The sequence below is a fragment of the Miniopterus schreibersii genome (genome assembly GCF_964146895.1).
Source record: "Miniopterus schreibersii genome assembly, chromosome: 9".
Taxonomy (NCBI): Eukaryota; Metazoa; Chordata; class Mammalia; order Chiroptera; family Miniopteridae; genus Miniopterus; species Miniopterus schreibersii.
In genome coordinates, this window is record NC_138118.1 from 77,208,500 (window position 1) to 77,226,444 (window position 17,945).

The 17,945-nt window shown below is 53.9% G+C and overlaps 1 protein-coding gene across 3 annotated transcripts in view; it reads left to right on the top strand.

The window, feature by feature from the left end:
• The first annotated feature begins 11,612 nt into the window (after positions 1-11,612).
• The window catches only part of MINDY4 (MINDY lysine 48 deubiquitinase 4), an 81,270-nt gene continuing 74,937 nt past the window's right edge, over positions 11,613-17,945 (top strand). For 2 of the 3 annotated variants that reach the window (XM_081147928.1, XM_081147927.1), the window contains exons 1-2: positions 11,632-11,737; positions 16,062-16,181. In XM_081147928.1, coding sequence (XP_081004054.1) covers positions 11,675-11,737; positions 16,062-16,181 — 183 coding nt within the window. In that variant the 5' untranslated portion in view covers positions 11,632-11,674. Of the gene's footprint in view, positions 11,738-16,061; positions 16,182-17,945 lie in introns of all 3 variants that reach the window. The other variant, XM_081147926.1, reaches the window with a different exon arrangement.

Genomic DNA, 17,945 nt, shown 5'->3' on the forward strand with positions numbered 1-17,945 from the left:
CGCGCCCCGCCCCGGCCACAGCCAGTGGGACCCCGCCTTCCCCACCCGGCAGCGGGCGAAGGTGAGGCTCAGGGCTCGGGGTGTTCTCCCTGCCCCCCCCCCCAGCGGCGGTGACACCGCCCCGCGGCCCGCCCCCTCCAGGTTATTTATAGCGGGTGCCGGGCAGCGGCTCTTCCCTGGCACCCGGGGGCCAAACTCCGCTCCAGCCGGCAGAGAAGGGGTTAATGCCTTTTCCCCGCCCTGCCTTCGCCTGCACTGTAGTCCCCACTCGGTCGTGCCCCCCCCCTCCGGTATCCTAATTATCTGGGGAGCTCGTCCCGGAGCCGGAGCCTGATGGGACAATGGGAAGTTCAGTGCGGATCCTGATTAAATAATCGCGCTGTATCAGTGTCCAACTCCCCATTTGGATAACTGCACTGTGGGTAAGTAAGAGAGCGTTGTTAGGAAACACGCACAGGGCTAAATGTGTACTGAGGGACACCAGGTTTCCAGCCTATTTTAAGTGGTTCAGAAATACAGACACGCAGGTGTGTCCACACATACATAGGGAGAGGACAACAGAGCAGACCGGTCAGCGTGTAAATAATCGGTGACTCACGGCTACGGCTGTGTGGGTATACTTTCATTCTTCCAGCTTCCCTGTAAATTTGAAATAAAATGCTAAAGAACATTTAAAAACTCCGAAACAACAAGGACAGCAAATGAAGCCATGCTGGGACCCACCTGGATGCAGATCCCGAGGGCACGGGCTGGGCCGGGGCAGGCATGGGTGAGTTTCAGGAGATGGCCCAGGGAGCCCAATGTCAGGCAGGGCTGAGCAGTGTTGGTCTCTGGTGGGGACAGGTCCAGCCTGGGGCTGGGTTGGGGCTCAGGAGGTAAGGCCTGTTCCCTGAGCCGCTGCAGCAGCCTCGGGACTGGTTCCAACAGGTGGGGCTGGTGCAGGGAGTTTAAAGGCTTAGTAGTCGTTAGGATCCGAGGGGAAAGCATCTGAGGAATGTAATTAGTGGGGCTCCAAGCTTTCCCAGGAGGGCGCACAGAAGGTGGGCACAGGCCCTGGAGAACTCAGCCTGAGTTCAAGAAACTGGGATACTGGGGGCGGGGGTGGGGGGCTCTGATGCACAGCTCGCTCCCTTCACCTTCCCCCCAATCCCCTTACTGCAAAATGAAATAATAACACCTCCTGTGGAGAACACAGTGAGCGTCAAGTGAGAACAGGTGTAGACGCCACTTCCCAGAAACATTGTGTTGTGTCTTCCTACTCAAAGTCAACAAGCACTGGGACCCACTATGTGCAAGACCCCGCACAAGGCACGACCATGGGTGTCTAGAACAGAGCAGGTTCTTAACAGAAGTTTGTCGAGTGACTGGGCAAATGGTGAAGACTTCAGGAGTCTCGGGGCAAGAGGCTTGGGGTGGTCGGGAACGGAGGGGTTTGAGAAGCCCCGGCACACAGGGCAGAAGCTGGGTGCTTCCACCTGCGTCTGTTCCCCTGAGCTCCCTCAGGGGCACTGTGCACGGTGGAATCCACTTCCTTTCTGTCGTCTCCTCTCCTCCACGGCCTGGGCTGTTTCTGGGACGAGATGACGCCCAGGATAGTACAAATGAGGGGGACGCTGAGGTTATGACAGCTCAAAACTAGCCTGTCCCCATTCCCTCCCCTCCCACCAACAGTGCTGAAGGCTAGAGAAGAGCCAGGGGCTAGGAGGCGTTGGCCTGTTCCAGGCTCCAAGGGGCCTGAAGCGGGACGTGGGCCTTCAGGCCAGCTTGCCGGGCCCACAGGGAGGAGAAAAGTCCCCTCCCAGGGTGTGAGGGCTGTTTTCTCCTCGGCTTCCCCATCCACCTCTCTGTCCCTGTGATGACAGCTGTCCTCTGAGATTTAACTCAAGTTGGTGTAAGCATGCGATCCTGCGTCCCAGGGGAGGTGCAGTGACCTCCGGGGCAAGGAGGTAGGGGGCCTTGCGTCGTGTAGGGAGCTCCTGTTCTCCCGGTCACCTCTAGCCAGAGGCCCGCCTTCCGCTCGCCTCTTCAACCTGCTCTTGTGTCATCTTTTGGGCTTGCACAGACCCACCCATGGGTCCCCCGGCCCCCCACCATGGAGCAGGGTGCAGCCACTCTGGCTCCATGGAAGCTCTGTGGCCAGACCCTCCCCCACCAGCCGAGCCCCTGCTGCTCCTGGGTGTGCCGCCTCTAACCCCACGCAGGGGTTCCCGGTGGCAGTCTTGAGGCCAGACTCCTTCTCTGGGAAAACCTCAGTCTGTGTTCTTAAGGCCTTCAACTGATTGGAGGAGGCCCACCTACACTACAGAGGATTATCGGCTCTACTCTAAATCTACTGATTTAAATGTTAATCACATCTTTAAAAAATACCTTCAAGGTAGCATCCCCATAAGTGTTTGACCAAACAATTGGGCACCATAGCCCAGCCAAATAGACATGTAACATTAGCCTATTTATCTCGTGGACCTGGCCCGTGTGTCTGACCCCAAGGTGAGCTTGACTTGAATCTTTCTGGGAATCTCCTAGACCACATGCAAACACCCAGTGGTACTAGTTGGGGGGGGGGGCGCGGGGCACCCAACCCTTTTACTAAGTATCGCTGAAGCTCACATGTCTAACATGTTTATTAGGAGAGGACAGAAGCACGTGGTTAGACACAGAAAACTGGGTCATGGGAGTGTCAGTGATTTACTTTTTCCTTTGTGCTTTTCAGTAGTTTCCAAAAATTTTAAGACCATGTGTATATACAGGGTGTCCCCAAAAAATCCATGCACACTTTAACACCTGATAGCTCAATTTTGAAAATGAAAAGTATTTAATAAACAAACACTGCCTTTATAATTATTCAATGTTTTGTATACATTTTCGGGGAGACACCCTATATAATCCTCACGAACCCTTACTGCTGTCTGTGTTTGAGGAATGAAGAGACTGAAGCATAGAGAGATTAGGTTATGGGCCCAAGATCACAGCGTCAATAACTGGTGGACCCAGGCAGTCTGAGTCTTAACCACCATGCTGGGGTGTCTTGCTGCAGGAAGGGCCACTGGAGGTCTGCAGGTCCTTAGAAACACCCCTCTTCTTTTCCCAGGGTTTGCCGTGAAATGAGAATGTTAGCTCTCCCCCCATCCAGCCCTCCCACAGAATTTCGGAGCCCACCTGGGCATCCACCATCCACCCCTTTGGCCAGTCTTGCGGGGCGGCTGTTTGTGAAGGGAGAGTTGGAATTTCACACAAAAGCTTCCTTTCCCTTGAGAAAGGTGGGGCTATCAAACCGTGCACCAGGGCCATTGATTCCGTGATAATAGGAGGTATTTGTGCGGAGAAATGCTTCGCTTCGCACAATCTGCCAATGCTCCCTTTGGCAGGTGTGTAGAGGATTGACAAAGGAAATTCAAACGGCCCTGTGTTTATTTCTCCTGGCTGCTCGGGAAAAGGGAGATTGGGTTTTGAACAGAGCATAAGTACCATCACAGGTGCCCTCAAATATTTGTTCTGTGCGTCGTCCTCTATCCTATGCACATAGTGGGGGCGCAGATTGAAGCCGGACTGCCTGGTTAGCATTGTGTCTGCTGCATTCTAGCTGCCTGGCCCTGGGCGAGTGACTTCAGCTCTCTGGATGACAATTCCCTCTGTAAAGTGTTTTTTTATGAGGCTGTTTATACAAATATCATACCATACAGATGCTCTTTCTCTCTCTCTTTTTTTTGTTGTTAATCTTCACCGAGGCTATTTTTTTCCATTGCTTTTCAGAGAGAGTAGAAAGGAGGGAGGGAGGAGACAGAGAGAGAAAGAAAGATTGATGTGAGAGAGACACATCGACTGGTTGCCTCCTGAATGCGCCCCTGACCAGGGGCAGGGAGTGAACCCGAAACCAAGGTATGTGCCCTTGGCCGGGAATTGAACCCACCACCCTTCGGTGCTCAGGCCGAGGCTCTAACCACTGAGCAACACTGGCCAGGGCCAAATGCTCTTTCTCTTAACAATATGTCTTAGATACCTTTCCGTGTTTGCATTTTCGTGCTATGTATGCTGTCTATGTGTGTCATCCGTGCTGAGGCATGAAATACCACATATGGTGACGGCGGCCCATGTGCAGAGCAGGACGTGCTGCTCTGGCTAATGGAGAGGAGGTAGGTCTCCAGGGCTCACAGTCACTGACAATGCCTCTTAATGCAACATGTGCAGCTATTTCCCTGGTACACACTCAGAAGTGGGGTTGCTGAACTGGGGGGGAACAGACATGTTGTATTTTCATAGATGCTGCTAAACTGCCCTCTAGATCGCTCACCTCCCGGCACCTGAGACCCCCAGTATGTCCTTCCTCTGTCGCCAGCAGTTAGGATCCATCTTCATTTGGACAATCTGATCAACAGGAAGGTGAGTCGCACCCTGGCTTTCGTTTGCAGTCCCCCGATTACTCACGAGGCCGAGCACATTTCCACAGACCCTGCTGAAGAAGGGCAGTGCCGCGGCTCAGGGAACATGGTTCCTGGGCTGCTCCAGGAGTGATGCTCACGGGCCCTGCCCGGGAGGGCTGCAGGATGGGGAAGGCACCTCTGACACCGAGAACAACAGCATCACACAGCCAACCAGAGACAAGGCTGGGGCCTGAACCCAAGGCCGCCTCAGCGCATGGGGTCTTGCCCTGACTGGGTGTCCCTCACGATCGGAACGGTCACTATCTGAACTCAGGAACTGGGGTGGCAAGGAGTGAAGTCTTTCAGCTGCAATTTGTTTCAGTTGTCTAGTATTGCGTAACAAACTACCCCAAGTGTAATGGTTAAGACGACAATCATTTATTGGCTCATGTTTCTGTGGTTTGGGGAAGGCTCAATGGCCAGATCCATGAGTTGTCTGCTGGGGCTGGAGCCTTCAAGAAGACTTCATTCACAGACCTGGAGCCTGGGCTGGGGTGGCTGAACCAGCTGGGGCCTGGGGGGGGTGGGTGGATATCTCGCTGGGGCCCCTCCAAGTGGCTTAGCTCAGGCTTCCAAACAGCATGGCTCAGCCCTGCCCAGGGCCCATGTGGGCATGAGGCTGTCCACCTAGACAGAGATGGGATCTGGGAGCAACTAGGGGTTTCCCCTAGCCAAAGTAGGAGTCTCACCTACTGGGAAAAGTGGTGGATTTGGGGAGAAGGAAGAGATATCGCCCTAACCTCACAGCCCAGCTCACTGACCTGCTTTGCCTTTCAAAGCCCTGCTCACATTTTGGCTCCTTGGAGAAGTCCAATGAGACAGCCAGAGGGTAAGGAAGCATTGCACACATATTGTTATGGACTGAATATTTGTGTCCCCCCAAATTCACATGTCAAAGCCCTAACCCCTGATGTGATGGTATTAGGAGATGGGGCCTTTGGGAGCTGCTTAGATTTAGGTGAGGTCACCAGGAGGAAGCCCTCATCATGGGACTTCTGTCCTATGTATCTACCCATATCTACTCCCAGCACTGTGATGCTTCAATGAGATACACACATAGACACCGAAGAATCCCCAGGGAGCCCTTGGTGAAGGTTGCTCTGTTTATTTTCCAGTTGGCAATCTTTAGTGATTTGTGGAAATTTTCCTTGGAAAGGCTTTCCTGGTGCAGTTTGTTGACATGGAGCCCACACCACAGCTACTCAGCAAAAGTCAGCTGGGAAAGGCCATGTGCTTTCCAGAAAGCTCCTCTTTTCCAGGCTCAATGTCCAGGAGAAGGGCCTGACCAGGCAAGCCACAGGCAGCCACCTCGGCCACAGTCAACTGGGTGCTCCTCTGCCCTCACCAAGGCCCAGGATTGGCAGCAGCTCCCAGCTGCCTGGAGACTAAGTACAAACTCCTCCTCTGTTCATGCCCGGGGGTCAGGCTGGCTGGGGAAAGTCCCTCTTGGCAGAGGGCACGGCATGTGCAAAAGCATGGCAGTGTGAGCTGGGGTGGCCGACTGTGGTTACGAAGTGAAGATGGGGGCACAGACCTTCCCAAGTAATTCAGAACTTTCTGTATCTCCTGCCCTGACCACTAAATGCAGCGAGCACTCCCTGGGCATTCCAGTGATGAAAATACCCCCTTGGAGTGGGCAGTGCTCGTCCAGGTTGAGGACCACTGATGGGGAATGTAACTGGCAGCCCAAGGAAATGAATACCTGGAGGTCCCATTGTAGTAATGACGATGGAGGGGGAGGATTATATTCCAACGTGGGCAAGTTGCTCGACACTGTGAGTTTCAGCAAATTTCTTGATTTCACCAACTTTTAGTTGCCTTGTCTATAAAATCAAATAATGGCACCCAGCTTAAATGGAACGAATAGGACAGAAATTTAGTGCCTTTCACATAGTAGGTGCTTCATAATTAATGGCTGTTACTATTACAGCCCTCTATTGCCTGCCAACAGGAACTTGAAAGCAACGTTTGCCCAGATAATCCTCCCTGGGCAGGTAGCGGGGAGCAGCTCCATCTGATCAAATTCCAGCTCCCTGGCGGGGCACAGAGTTCTAGAGGGTTCTGCCCCTTCAAGCAGGTGAGAAGGTGATAAACCTGCCTCTATGGCCCAGCTCAGAGCACTTAGACCAGCTCCCTTCCCAGGCAGGCCTCAGGGCTCCTGTGCCCCACCTGTGAGTCCATTGTCTAGGAAGAGTTGATAACTGGGTACCAGTAATTGGTTTTGGCTGCTGGATAGGGGAGGTCACAGCCTGTGGAAAGAGTGCTCTGTGTGTAGGTCACTCGTGGCAAGCTGGCCGGAGCCCTGGGCCTTTGCCAGGACAATACGGGGTGCCCTAGTTCTCAGCATGGTGAGGCCGCCGCCCAGAGAGCCTGCAAATGGGTGGGACCTGTCCTCATGACAGTGAGGACATGGCCTTCTAGGTCCCAGGAGTCCCCCGGCTTCTTTCATGTACAAGATGTCCTGGCCTGGGGCAGCCAGCAATTGGGCCAGAGCCATTGCCACTGGCTAGCCTTGGGCAGAGGCCACTGTGGAGGCCTGGACCCCACAGCCTCCCACAGGCCCTCCTGGAGTGAGGACTCCTGTTCGTACTCGCCGAGGCTGCGGCTCCCAAGGGGCCACAAATTCGGGACTTCAGATGATGGCTTAGCTCCGCAGAGGCAGGGCTCAGGCTGGTATCTGTTTATATTTCAAGACTGTATAATATAATTCCACCTTGAATTTGCATGGCCTTGTTATTTCTTTGTGAAGTCCTGTCACATCAACCCATTCAATGCCAGCACCTCTTTCTGCCGCGTGGATCAGCCGGAGCCTTTTCATTCTCAGACGTAAACGGGGGCTTCTGGAGGCCACCCCAAACCCACCAGTGAGCAGTTCACACAGCCCCCCCCCAACAGAAAGATGAATGGGAGCCTCTTTAACCTCATGGTCCCCCAATCACCTCATCTGTGTGGATAAAGCAGAGGAGACGCCCCAGCAGGGATGTGCCAGGAGCGCCTTATTAGCATAACCACGGTCCATAGGCATCTTGAAGGGAGCTGGCGGCATCCGCCAGCCTGAGAGCTGGAGTCATGCAAATTGCTGAATTTGGTTTTAATTTATTTGCAGATGAACATCCCTTCCCAGAGGCAGGAGGAGGGGGAGTGCACAATCTCTTTTTAATTATTTGTGGCATTATTTACAGAGTGCTCTGAACTGTGCCCGGGCATAGGGTGACTCTGATCGCCACTGAGTCCCTCTTCCTTCCTGACTGACTGCTCTTTCACAGTTACAGGCACAAGACATCGTCCAGGGCCCGGGCTGAGCCCACCGCCTCCTGTCCCCTCTACTGCAGGCCCCTCCCCCGTCTTTGCACCCCTCTGCCTCCTGCCTCCTGAACAGGCCTTTGGTGAGCACCACTGAGCCCAGACCCACCCATGAGTGGGGGTGGCAGCAGGGCAGCAGCCACATGCCCATGCAGAGGTGTGAGGTCCCCCCAGGAGCCCCTTCCACACTTACCTCCCTCACTGGACTTGAGGTAAGTCTGACGATGTCACCCCTCCTCTCAAGTGCCTGCAATGACTCCCACCTCAGGGGAAGAGCTGGGCCTCACAGCGGCCCACAGGTTCTCCATGCACATGGCCTGCGTGTACACATGCACACACAGTCCTACACGAACAACACACTTGCCACTCACACGCATACCTACAGGCACACATGTCCCCCCGTGCACACACACACAAACCCTCGCACAAACAGCACACATGCAGACATGCGCAGGCACTCACATCCTGCGTGCACACGTACACATACCTTCATGAACAGCTCACGCACACACAGTCCCTGGAATTTGCCAGGCACGTTCCCATCTCAGGACCCTCTTCCTAGAAGGCACTTGCGCAGATACCTGCTTGGCTCACTCTCTCAACTCTCGCCTGAAAGGTCACTTCATAGAGGCCCTCGCTAGCCACACTGCAGTGGACACTGGTGTGCCCCCACCCTCAGTACCTGGCCTTCCTGCCATCTTTGCACTTACCCACCTGTCCGGTCCAGAGCAGAGACTTGCTGCATGTGAGAGAAATGCTGAGATAAAGAGGAGAAGGCATTGGACCCCCTCCTTTTACTACCTGCATGTTGAGGAGGGTGTGGCCCACCCAAGGTCACACAGCTGATCGGAGGTCCAGCTGGGCCAGGAATCCAGGGCTCCCAACTGCTGGCTGAAACTCTGCTGTACATGGTTACCACTGAGTTTCTAGCCCTCGAACAGCTCCCCCTCTTGGAGTCTGTTTTCCCATCCATGAACTGGGCGGTTGACTCCATGGTCTTCAAGGGTCCTGCCTGCACGGGGATCCCCTGCCAGCTTTTGGGAAGGGTGGACAGTGGGTGGGTTCCGGCTATGGCACCTGTCTCCCAACAGCTTTGGGATTCCATCACATCTTTCCACTCCCCACTACCACGGCAATGCGGCGTGAGGGGGTGTATTTGGCCATCTGAGAGCCAAATGCAGGGCTCTCTTAATGGGTTTCCAGGAGCTGCCTGCCTTTGCTGCCACTGTAGAAAAGACCTCCTTCCTCTGTGGTATTGAAGGAAAAACAAGCAGGTATGCCTTTTGAGGTCTACAATGAGCACCAAAACTCCAGGGGAGAGGTGGAGCGGGTGTTTTGCTGTCGAGTGGAATTGATAGCCAACATCTTTCTCAGATCCAGAAGTTATGATTACAAAGAAAAATGCGTTGCTTTCTTTTCAGGTATTGGGTAGTCTAACAATGGCGGGAAATGGATTTCTCACTTAATTACAGACATGTGTGTGCTCTGTCTGCAGCCACATGGGCCCAGGGTGGGTCTCAGCTGGGTTGACCTCTCTGGCAGAAACATCTGACTGAATAGTGAGTATTTCCAGGCCATGTTCCAAACACGCCCCTCCCTCCTCCACAGAGAAGCAGCTCAGCCTCCTTTCCTTCCCTCCTGGTCTTCCCCTTCCCAAAGAAGAGGCATCCGGCCCTGGTACGTGATACCCTGTTTATTGGGACCCATCCTGCTTCTCAAGCAGGGGTCTGGCTTCACAGAAGCCTTACCTGTCCAAGGGTTTCCAGGCTCCTCTGGATGTGTCATCTCACAGCTTCTCTGCTGGGTGAGGCTTGGTGCTCTATGGGCCAAAAAGTGGCCTGAGCCCGGAGATTTCTTTCCTAAGGAGGCCTCAGACACAGGCTCGCTTTGCACCTCTCGAGGCAGCTTTCTCCCTTGCACTGCCCTCTGATGGCCACGAGGAGACATTGCCATCTCACACAGCCCCGTCTCTGCAGTGGGGACCCGGATACCCAGCTGACGGTGGTGCTTCCTCCTGCTGACTGTGTGCTCCGCCTGCTGGCCACGGAGTGTGCCTGCTGTGGCCTGGATGCCGACCACGCAGTGCTGTGCAATCCTGCCTCACTGCTCAAGCCAAGCGGCCACTTGACCACAGTCATGCTTCGGCTCTTGTCCTGCATCGGCTCTTGTCCTGCATGGTGGGGAAGCGTGAGTTCTCCTGCATGGCCCTGGAGAGGAAAGAGGTGGAGCAGGCTGTCCTGGACGCTGGCTTTGACATCAAGCAGCTCCTGCTGACCTCTATCACCAGTGCTGCCAACACAGGGGTCTGCTTCATTGTTGTCCACAAGAGGCCTGGGCCCTAGCCAGCAGGGCCATCCAGAGGTCTGGCTAGGCTTGGAGGCCTCAGCCCATCTGTCTGCTAGAGAGGAGTTAGGAACGGGTAGTGTCTAACAGCCCCTGCTTTCAACACTTACATTCCATCTTCTGAAATTCTGAGATTTAAACATCCCTGTTTTAGAATTCTAAGTTTCCAACATACCTAGCTCTAGGGCCATAGGAGTGGACTATTCCATTTTCTACTCCACTAAGCCTGACTCCTGTCCGCAGATGCGGACTCCCATGTGACTGTTGAATACTCAGGGACATGGTTTCAGTCTTTACTCAGTATGTTTAAGACAAGGAAACCTTTAGACAGTGGAGTACTGGTAAATGTTTCACAACCAGCGCTAAAAAGAAAAAAGCAAAAAGGTAAAATAAGTAGATGGATAGATGATTTATGACGATTGCCTTTCCATGGTGTAAATACTCCCACCATAGTTGATTACAAGCTCCCAGGGGTTTAACAACTGGCCCACAGAATTCCTAAAAATTTAACAATTGGCTGAGTGCAGCACTGCCTCCGAACAAGGGTTGGCAGATTTAGTAAATAAAGATACAGAATTCCCAGTTAATTGAACTTCAGATAAAATAAATTTTTTTCAGCATGTGTCCCCAATGTTGCATGGGACATACTTATCCAAAACAAGTATTATTTATCTGAAATTCAACTTTAACTGGGTGTCCTTATTGTTACACATCCGTTAGAGAGTATTTGTAGCTGGAACACCAGGTGCTCTGGTCAGAGGATCACATGGCCTCCTGCAGCTCTGCCTTCCTCTCTCTACACTCATGTGCTCTCACCCAGCACTTAGTGCCCCAAGGAGGCTTCTCAAAGAACCATTGCACGGTAGAGGGGGAAGATGCCTAGAAACTGCTCTGTGTCTTGTTTTGAAGAAGGGAGCAGCTACCTCGCCTGGAAGTTGTAGGATCAAAGGTGTGATAATATATGTAAAATGCTTGGTGCTCCTTCACTAACAGTCTCCTTATGGGAGAGCAGGCACCAAGTGGAGGAGGGACTTGTCCTTTCATTTCAGTGCTGAGTAGGCAGAGCCCTGGCTGGGCTCCTCGCAGTCCAGGCCTCAGGTGACCCCAGCTGCGGTGCAGCCAGGGGACCTCAAGGGGGCCCTGGGCTGTGGCTTTACTCCCCCAGGATCAAGGAGGCAGGCATCCTCCCCATTTCTCGTCTTGGAAAATGGAGACTCAGACTGGAGCCGTGACTTGTTCCAGGCCCCCCGGATGGACAGGGCCGGGCCCGGGGCCCCAGCTGGGAGCCCGCGGCTGGCCCTTGGGCTTCTGCGGGTGGGCAACGCTTCGCGCTCGCGGCGGCGGGTTTGGAGGACGCCCCGCCCCTCCCCGCCGCCCCGCCCCTCCCCGCCGCCCCGCCCCTCCCCGCCGCCCCGCCCCTCCCCGCCGCCCCGCCCCTCCCCGCCGCCCCGCCCCTCCCCGTCGCCCCGCCCCTTCCCGTCGCCCCGCCCCCGCCGGCTCCGGAAAAGGGGCGGGGCTTCCCGGCGCCGCCGACACGTCGCCACGGCAACGCGGCCATAGTGGCCAACCGACCGCCTGGGGCTGCGCGCGGCCTCGCGGGCAGAGCGGGCATGGACAGCCTCTTCGTGGAGGAGGTGGCCGCCTCCCTGGTCCGGGAGTTTCTCAGCAGAAAGGTACGTGGCGCCGCCTCCGCAGCCCTGACTTGGGGGCGCACGGGGGGCTCCCCGGTGACCTCTGCCCCTACGGGGAGGGAGACTTCCCCCGCGCGCTGCCTGCCCCGGAGATGCCCGCCCGAAGCGCCCCGTCCCGGCCGGGCGGGGACTACACTTCCCAGGAGCCCGTCGGCCCCGCGCAGGGCCCGCGGGGGGCAGGACCGCGGCCGCCCGCAGGCTGGTCCCGCCCGCGGGCGACGGCCCAGGGCCGGTCTCCAGGACGCACCGGGTCCCAGGACTCGGTCCCGCCGGGGACATCTGCCCCCAGACGGGAGCCCAAAGGGCCCCAAAGCTCTGCGAGTCGCGCCGTCCGGCCACGTCCAGCGGCAGTTCAGTCGCCGCAGTCGGTGCGGTTTTGAAGCTCAGTTGCCCGGTCCCCAGGAGAGTTTTTGGAGAGCTGGGAGGTCGGGAGGCCTCAGCTCCCCTCTGCCCGGTCAGGACTTGCTGGAAGGTGCTGCTGATGCCTCGAGTGCTGCTCTCCCAGGGGTCTGAGGAAGGTCTAGGAAATGAGGCTCCCGGAGCCCCAGATGGGTGCTGCCTCTGCCCTCAGCCTGGGGGCGGGAGGGGCGCACAGCTGCTCCCCTCACGTCCGTCTTTGGCATTTGGTATTTAAATAGCTGTATGTACGTTTCATGTCCTGACAGTTTACATATAACAGTTTACATATAACACAGCTGCACAGACAACATGTTCTAAGGGCATGGTTTCTAAGTGGAAAATAGCAAATGTTTATATTCAATAAAATCAAACGCCTCCTGGGGCAGTACCCAGTGGAGGTGAGGGCACCCTGGAAAGGGGGGGCAGGGGGTCATGGCCAATGAGAGCATAGGGACAGCACCCATTACAGCTTCTGCACAAAGCCACCGAAGGCTGGCCACCTGCCCTGTGTCTGGGGCCTTCCTGGTGTCCTGTTAGGCGGGCGATGGGTGCTTGATTGGGACTCACACACACACACACACACACACAGACAAAATAGACAGTGTTTTGGGTGGTGGAAAGTGGCGGGTCTTTGGAGTCAGAGCAGTTCAGATGTCCGCTACTAGGTAGCCGTGTGAGCTGGGGTGCGTTGCTCACTGCCTGGATTTCCTTACCTGGAAAACAGGAATAAGAAGACTTACCCTTGGCAGATTTATAATGAGGATTGATAATAATATATGGGCAGCCCCCAAGCATTGTAGGGGGCACCTAGTAAGTATTCAACATTGCCTCCTTTCTATCTCTGATGTGCACCTGGTTTGAATGTCTTTGTGTGCTTTTTAAACGTGTATTTTTATTTAGAAAAGCTTTAAAGGCAGGTAGCTTCATTGTATCTGCTCAGTTTTTATGGCTAATTGACTTTTCATTACCGAGTCCTGGCCAGACATTGGATATCGGTGACACACCCAGGAGGCTGGCCACTGCCATCATTTTTAAAAAGTCTGGCCACCAAGCAAAGCTCTCAGAGTTTTTCTCATGCCTTTCCTTTCTTGAGTACAAATTCCAAAGTCCTCACCTGATGTCCAGCGCTCCCCTTGACCTCAGCTTACCATCCCAGTCTTATTTCTAGCTTCTTCCACATGCTCTTCCCTATTCCACCCAAGTCCCATTTCCCTCAAGAGGTCTTCTCAGGTAACTCCAATTGGAAGGACTGGCGCGTCTTGTCTGGTTCGCTCATTGATGCTCGTGTTATAGTTTATGCATCTGCCTTTCTCACCTGCCAGGTAGGTCCACAGAGCGAGCGCCGGAACTGGGTGGAGCCTTGACAGTCGTCTGGCTCAGCTGGCCCCTTCACCCTCCTATTTTTTATCTGGGCACCGAAGGCCCTGAGAGAAGAAAAGAGTTGCTCACAGTCACTCAGAAAGTCATTGAGAGCTGGGACTGCAGCCCAGGTTGACTGCTTTTCTCCTCGTCTTCTGCCCTGGGGCAGAGACTGCGTACTCCCCACAGGGCTTGGCACAAGGCAGACGCCAGCAGTTATAACCAAGAGAGTTCCCATCACAGTTTGAGGTATCTTCTAGGTGCCTGTTTGTTTTCTCAAATCCTCATGACAGTCCTGAAAGGCAGGTATAATTACTCCCTTTCCTGTAAGACTATCGTGAGAGCAGGAGATGAAGAAGCTTGCCTAGGGTGAGCAGGTCAGAGTATGTTTCTCCTCTGCTCAAAACCCTCCATGAGCTTCTTGTTACAATTAGAATGAAATCCAAGCGAAGGTCTCACCAGGGCCTTCAGGGCTGTCTGTGACCTGGCTCTCTGCTCCCCCTCTGACCTCATTCCCGGACCCTGCATTGTACCTGGCTACACTGGCCTCCTTGAACTCACCAAGTGTGACCTCCTCTCAGGGAGAGTCATGATAGCCTCCTGGTGATGTCATGATCCACCGAGGTGACTCTCCTGGTGGCCCCAGCAGGTCCGTGGTCCCTCTCCTGCAGCGACGAGCTCCATCCCACCTCTGCCACCCTTTCCATGGCCCTGGCCTAGGTTTGTCATTACGAGTACTGCACCCTTTCCATAATTTCAGTTCCAAGTACCCCACCATCCTCATTTCCAGCTCCCCTTCCTGCCCCCACCCCCCAGTAGTCCTACATAAACTGTTCTTCAACCTCACTCACGTCTCCATCCCTATTCCTGCTGCCTTGTCTCAGTCCCTCAGCCCTACTGAATGTGAGCCCCAGGACTCTGATCTGTTTACTCTGCCTTCAGCAGCTGAACTAGTGGACTAGTGGTCCGTTCCCTTCATTGCATAGATGGGACACCGGAAGATAGGCGTGAGCACATCTCAGCTGACTACCTAAAATTGTGTCCTTCATCTTTGCCTCCGCGCTCTCTGTTTTGTCTCCATAGTAACACACATATTAGCAGCTTCCACACTGTAAATTTATCCCTTGTTTGTGGCCTGCTTCCTCATCAGAATGTCAGCTGCATGGGAGGCGGGGGGGGGGGGGGAACTTTGTCTTTTTCCTTCTGTATTTCCTGCATTTACAACAGCCTGGCACATAGTAGGTGCATGACAAATGTTTGTTGAGTGAATGAAGATTAAGAGGGCTGGATGGGACTGAGGACTGGCTGGTTGCCGAGGGTGTTCTTGTCCACCACTCCAGTGGTTTTTAAACACCAGTGGCCAGAGTGCCTCACAGTCCTGGAGAAGTCGGTAAATGCGCTGAGACTTGCTGACCTGAACTGTTGACCAGCTGTTATCTGGCAGAGCAGGGCCCTCATTGTAGAGGTTTCCTTCTCACTTTGATGGGTGGCAAAGCCCAGAGGAATGCTGGGGCTTCTCTCAAGGCTCACCTCTTCTTCCAGTTGACTCTCCCTGATGCTCTCAGGCATGTCCCTACGTTTTCCCAGCACATGCACCCTTTTCTCTGTTCCCCCCTCCCTAACGCTCTCTGTTTGTTCTCTTTAGTTCAAGGCTGTGCTCTTACCTCTTGTTTCACAAATTCTTCTTGCCTCAGTTCATGGCTGACAGCACGTTTGTCTGGTTTTCCCAGCAGTGAGCGCCTCTGCAGAATTCTGAACACAAAGGCTAAGGGAGGAGTTGAGGCCTGTCTAGCACTGAGGTCTGGCTCCTTCTAGAGCAAAGGGCTCCCTTTACGCCAGGATGAGCTATTCGGGAGGCATTTTTGCCTGGTCCTCGCCATTTGAGGATCACCATGGCCGGGCGAGGTGGACAGCCAAAGTTGCTGTGGTGGTTTTTACATGCAGAAGCCGGGCTCTAGGGGGAGCAGGCCTTCCCATTGCCAGAGTGCATCTTAGCTGGGCCTCCTGGGAATGCAGGTCTGGATGGTGGAAAGTGGCTTCCTATGGTCCTGGGTCCCAGCATTGGGGACTCTCAGGCTAGGTGGCTCCACTGTGTTGCCTGGGAGTATCAACCCTGGCTCCCCATCTGAGAAAAGAGGGGAATGAATACTGGCCTTTTGTTTGTTTTTCCTTCTGTTTGCTTTTAAAGCTTCATATTCTGTGGCCCCAAAACTAGGGCCAAACCCAGGGCTCCTGAGCCAGCCGCAGTGAGTCAGTTACCAGAATTTCCCTTCCCTTTTCTATAGAATGGCCCGACAACGCCAGCCTTCCTTTGCGCAGCCCACGATGTCCTTGCAAGATTCAGAGGAGTAGCTGCGAAGGGGCTGTGACGCGTGAAGGTTGTATAAAAACAAATTCTTAGGCCAGGTTTTGGTCTTTGCAGCATCCTTGTGAGGAAGGCAGGATAGGAAGGCACATAATAAAGACCAGCAGCTGCCGTTTGCTCCGTGTCAGGGACTGGAGGGGAGGGCTAACAGGCGGTGCCCAGGATCCCGCTTTCTTCCCGCAGGGCCTGAGGAAGACGTGCGTGACCATGGACCAGGAACGCCCGCGCTCTGATCTCAGCATCAACAGCCGGAACAGCCTCCGCAAGGTTTTGCACCTGGAATTTCTCTACAGGGAGAACAAGGCACGTGCTGTCCCGCGAGGTGGATGCTGGGGAACCGATGTGGGGCCTCAGAGCATGGGGCTGCGGGAGGTGGGTCACACCTGTGGCCAGGGGACACAGCCCCACCCGGCCGGCCAGGGCGCACTGTGCAGGCCCAGCCGGAGGCTCCTCATTCCCGGGGCTCCCTCCTCCCGCGGGCGGCTATTTTTAGGCAGACTTTACTCAAGACTGTAGTGTTCAGTTTTACTAAAATTTTCCATTCCCCGCCTGCCTAAGATTTTCCTTCTTCAGTTTTGAGTAATACCCTACTCCTTAATTCAGGGGGAAGCCAGGCTTGGGTTCAGCTCCCCCAGGTGCACTGGAGTTGCCAATGGGTGGGTGTGGGTGTGTCTTGTCAAGGTTATAATAGAATATGTGTGTGGGTGTTTAATTAGTATATGCCTCCCCTACGGCTTTGAATGCAGCAGGAGGCCAGAGGTGGTGTCTATTTTGTTCATTGTTGTAGCCCACACTTGCCCTGTTGCCTGATGACAGAGTAAATAGTATGTATTTCCCGATCATGTGACTGACTGACTGAATGAATGTGTGGATGAATGAAGCTACCATTCTGACTTAATTGCTCTTTCTGTTATGAAGACAGAATTTTCTAATGGGACTTGAGAATGGCCTCTCCAGCCGATGTTGCCTTGTGGTGGGGCACAGTATCGGAGTTGGAAAGAATCTAATGATCATGCAGTTTAGCATTTATCACAGTTTTTTTTAAAGTCAATAAAATGAACCCTGCTGGGCATGGCTCAGCTGTTGAGTGTAGACCTAGGATCCGGGTTAGATTACCTGTCAGGGCTCATGCTCTGGTTGCGGGCTCGATCCCCAGTCAGGGGCATGCAGGAGGCAGCCGATCAATGACTCTCTCATCATTGATGTTTCTATCTCTCTCTCTCCCTCCCCTTTCCTCTCTCTGAAATCAATAAAGATATATTTAAAAGAAATAATAATAATAAAAAATAAAGTCAATAAAATGAGCCTGGCAGGTGTTCTCAGTGGTTGAGCACCAACCCAGGAACCAAGAAGTCACCGGTTCAATTCCTGGTTGGTGCACATGCCCAGGTTTCAGGCTTGATCCCCAGTAGGGGGCGTACAGGAGTCAGCTGATCCATGAAGTTTCTCTCTCATTGATATTTCTCTCTATCCCTCTCTCTTCCTTTCTCTCTAATAATCAATAAAAACATATTTAAAAAAACAAAAAAACCCAAAAGGCAATAAAATGATATCTTCTGCAGAAGTTCAATATGAAAAACAAAGAACAGAAGCAGTCCTGTTTGAAGTGGAGATGAAGAGACCCTGCCTTCTTGGCCTCCTGGGGCTGCCCTTCAGGGCTGAGCTAAGCAGCTTTTAACCCACTGATAGAGAGGGCACCCTACCCAGGAAGCAAGGAGCCAGACAAAAGCAGCTCGTCAAGGTCTCACAGTCAGTGACTGGTAGGAGCAAGGCTAGAACCAGATCTTCTGATTCCCAGTCCTATCCTAGTAATGGCCGCCAAGCTCCCTTTAACTCTAACCCTTTTCTCTATTGAGATCTTAGCAGATTGAGTTGGTGTGGTGCTGGGACACCCCTCAGCCCTCCGAGGCTGTTTCTGAGACACCTGGAGGAACCTCCAAACAGCTTGAAAATCACCCTTGTGCACATACGTCACAGCCCAGGGAGGATCTTAGGCCAGGCTTCCCTCCATAAAGTGAAGGAATTTCAAGCAAACCTATAAACTGCAGCCAACTGGTATCAACCCAC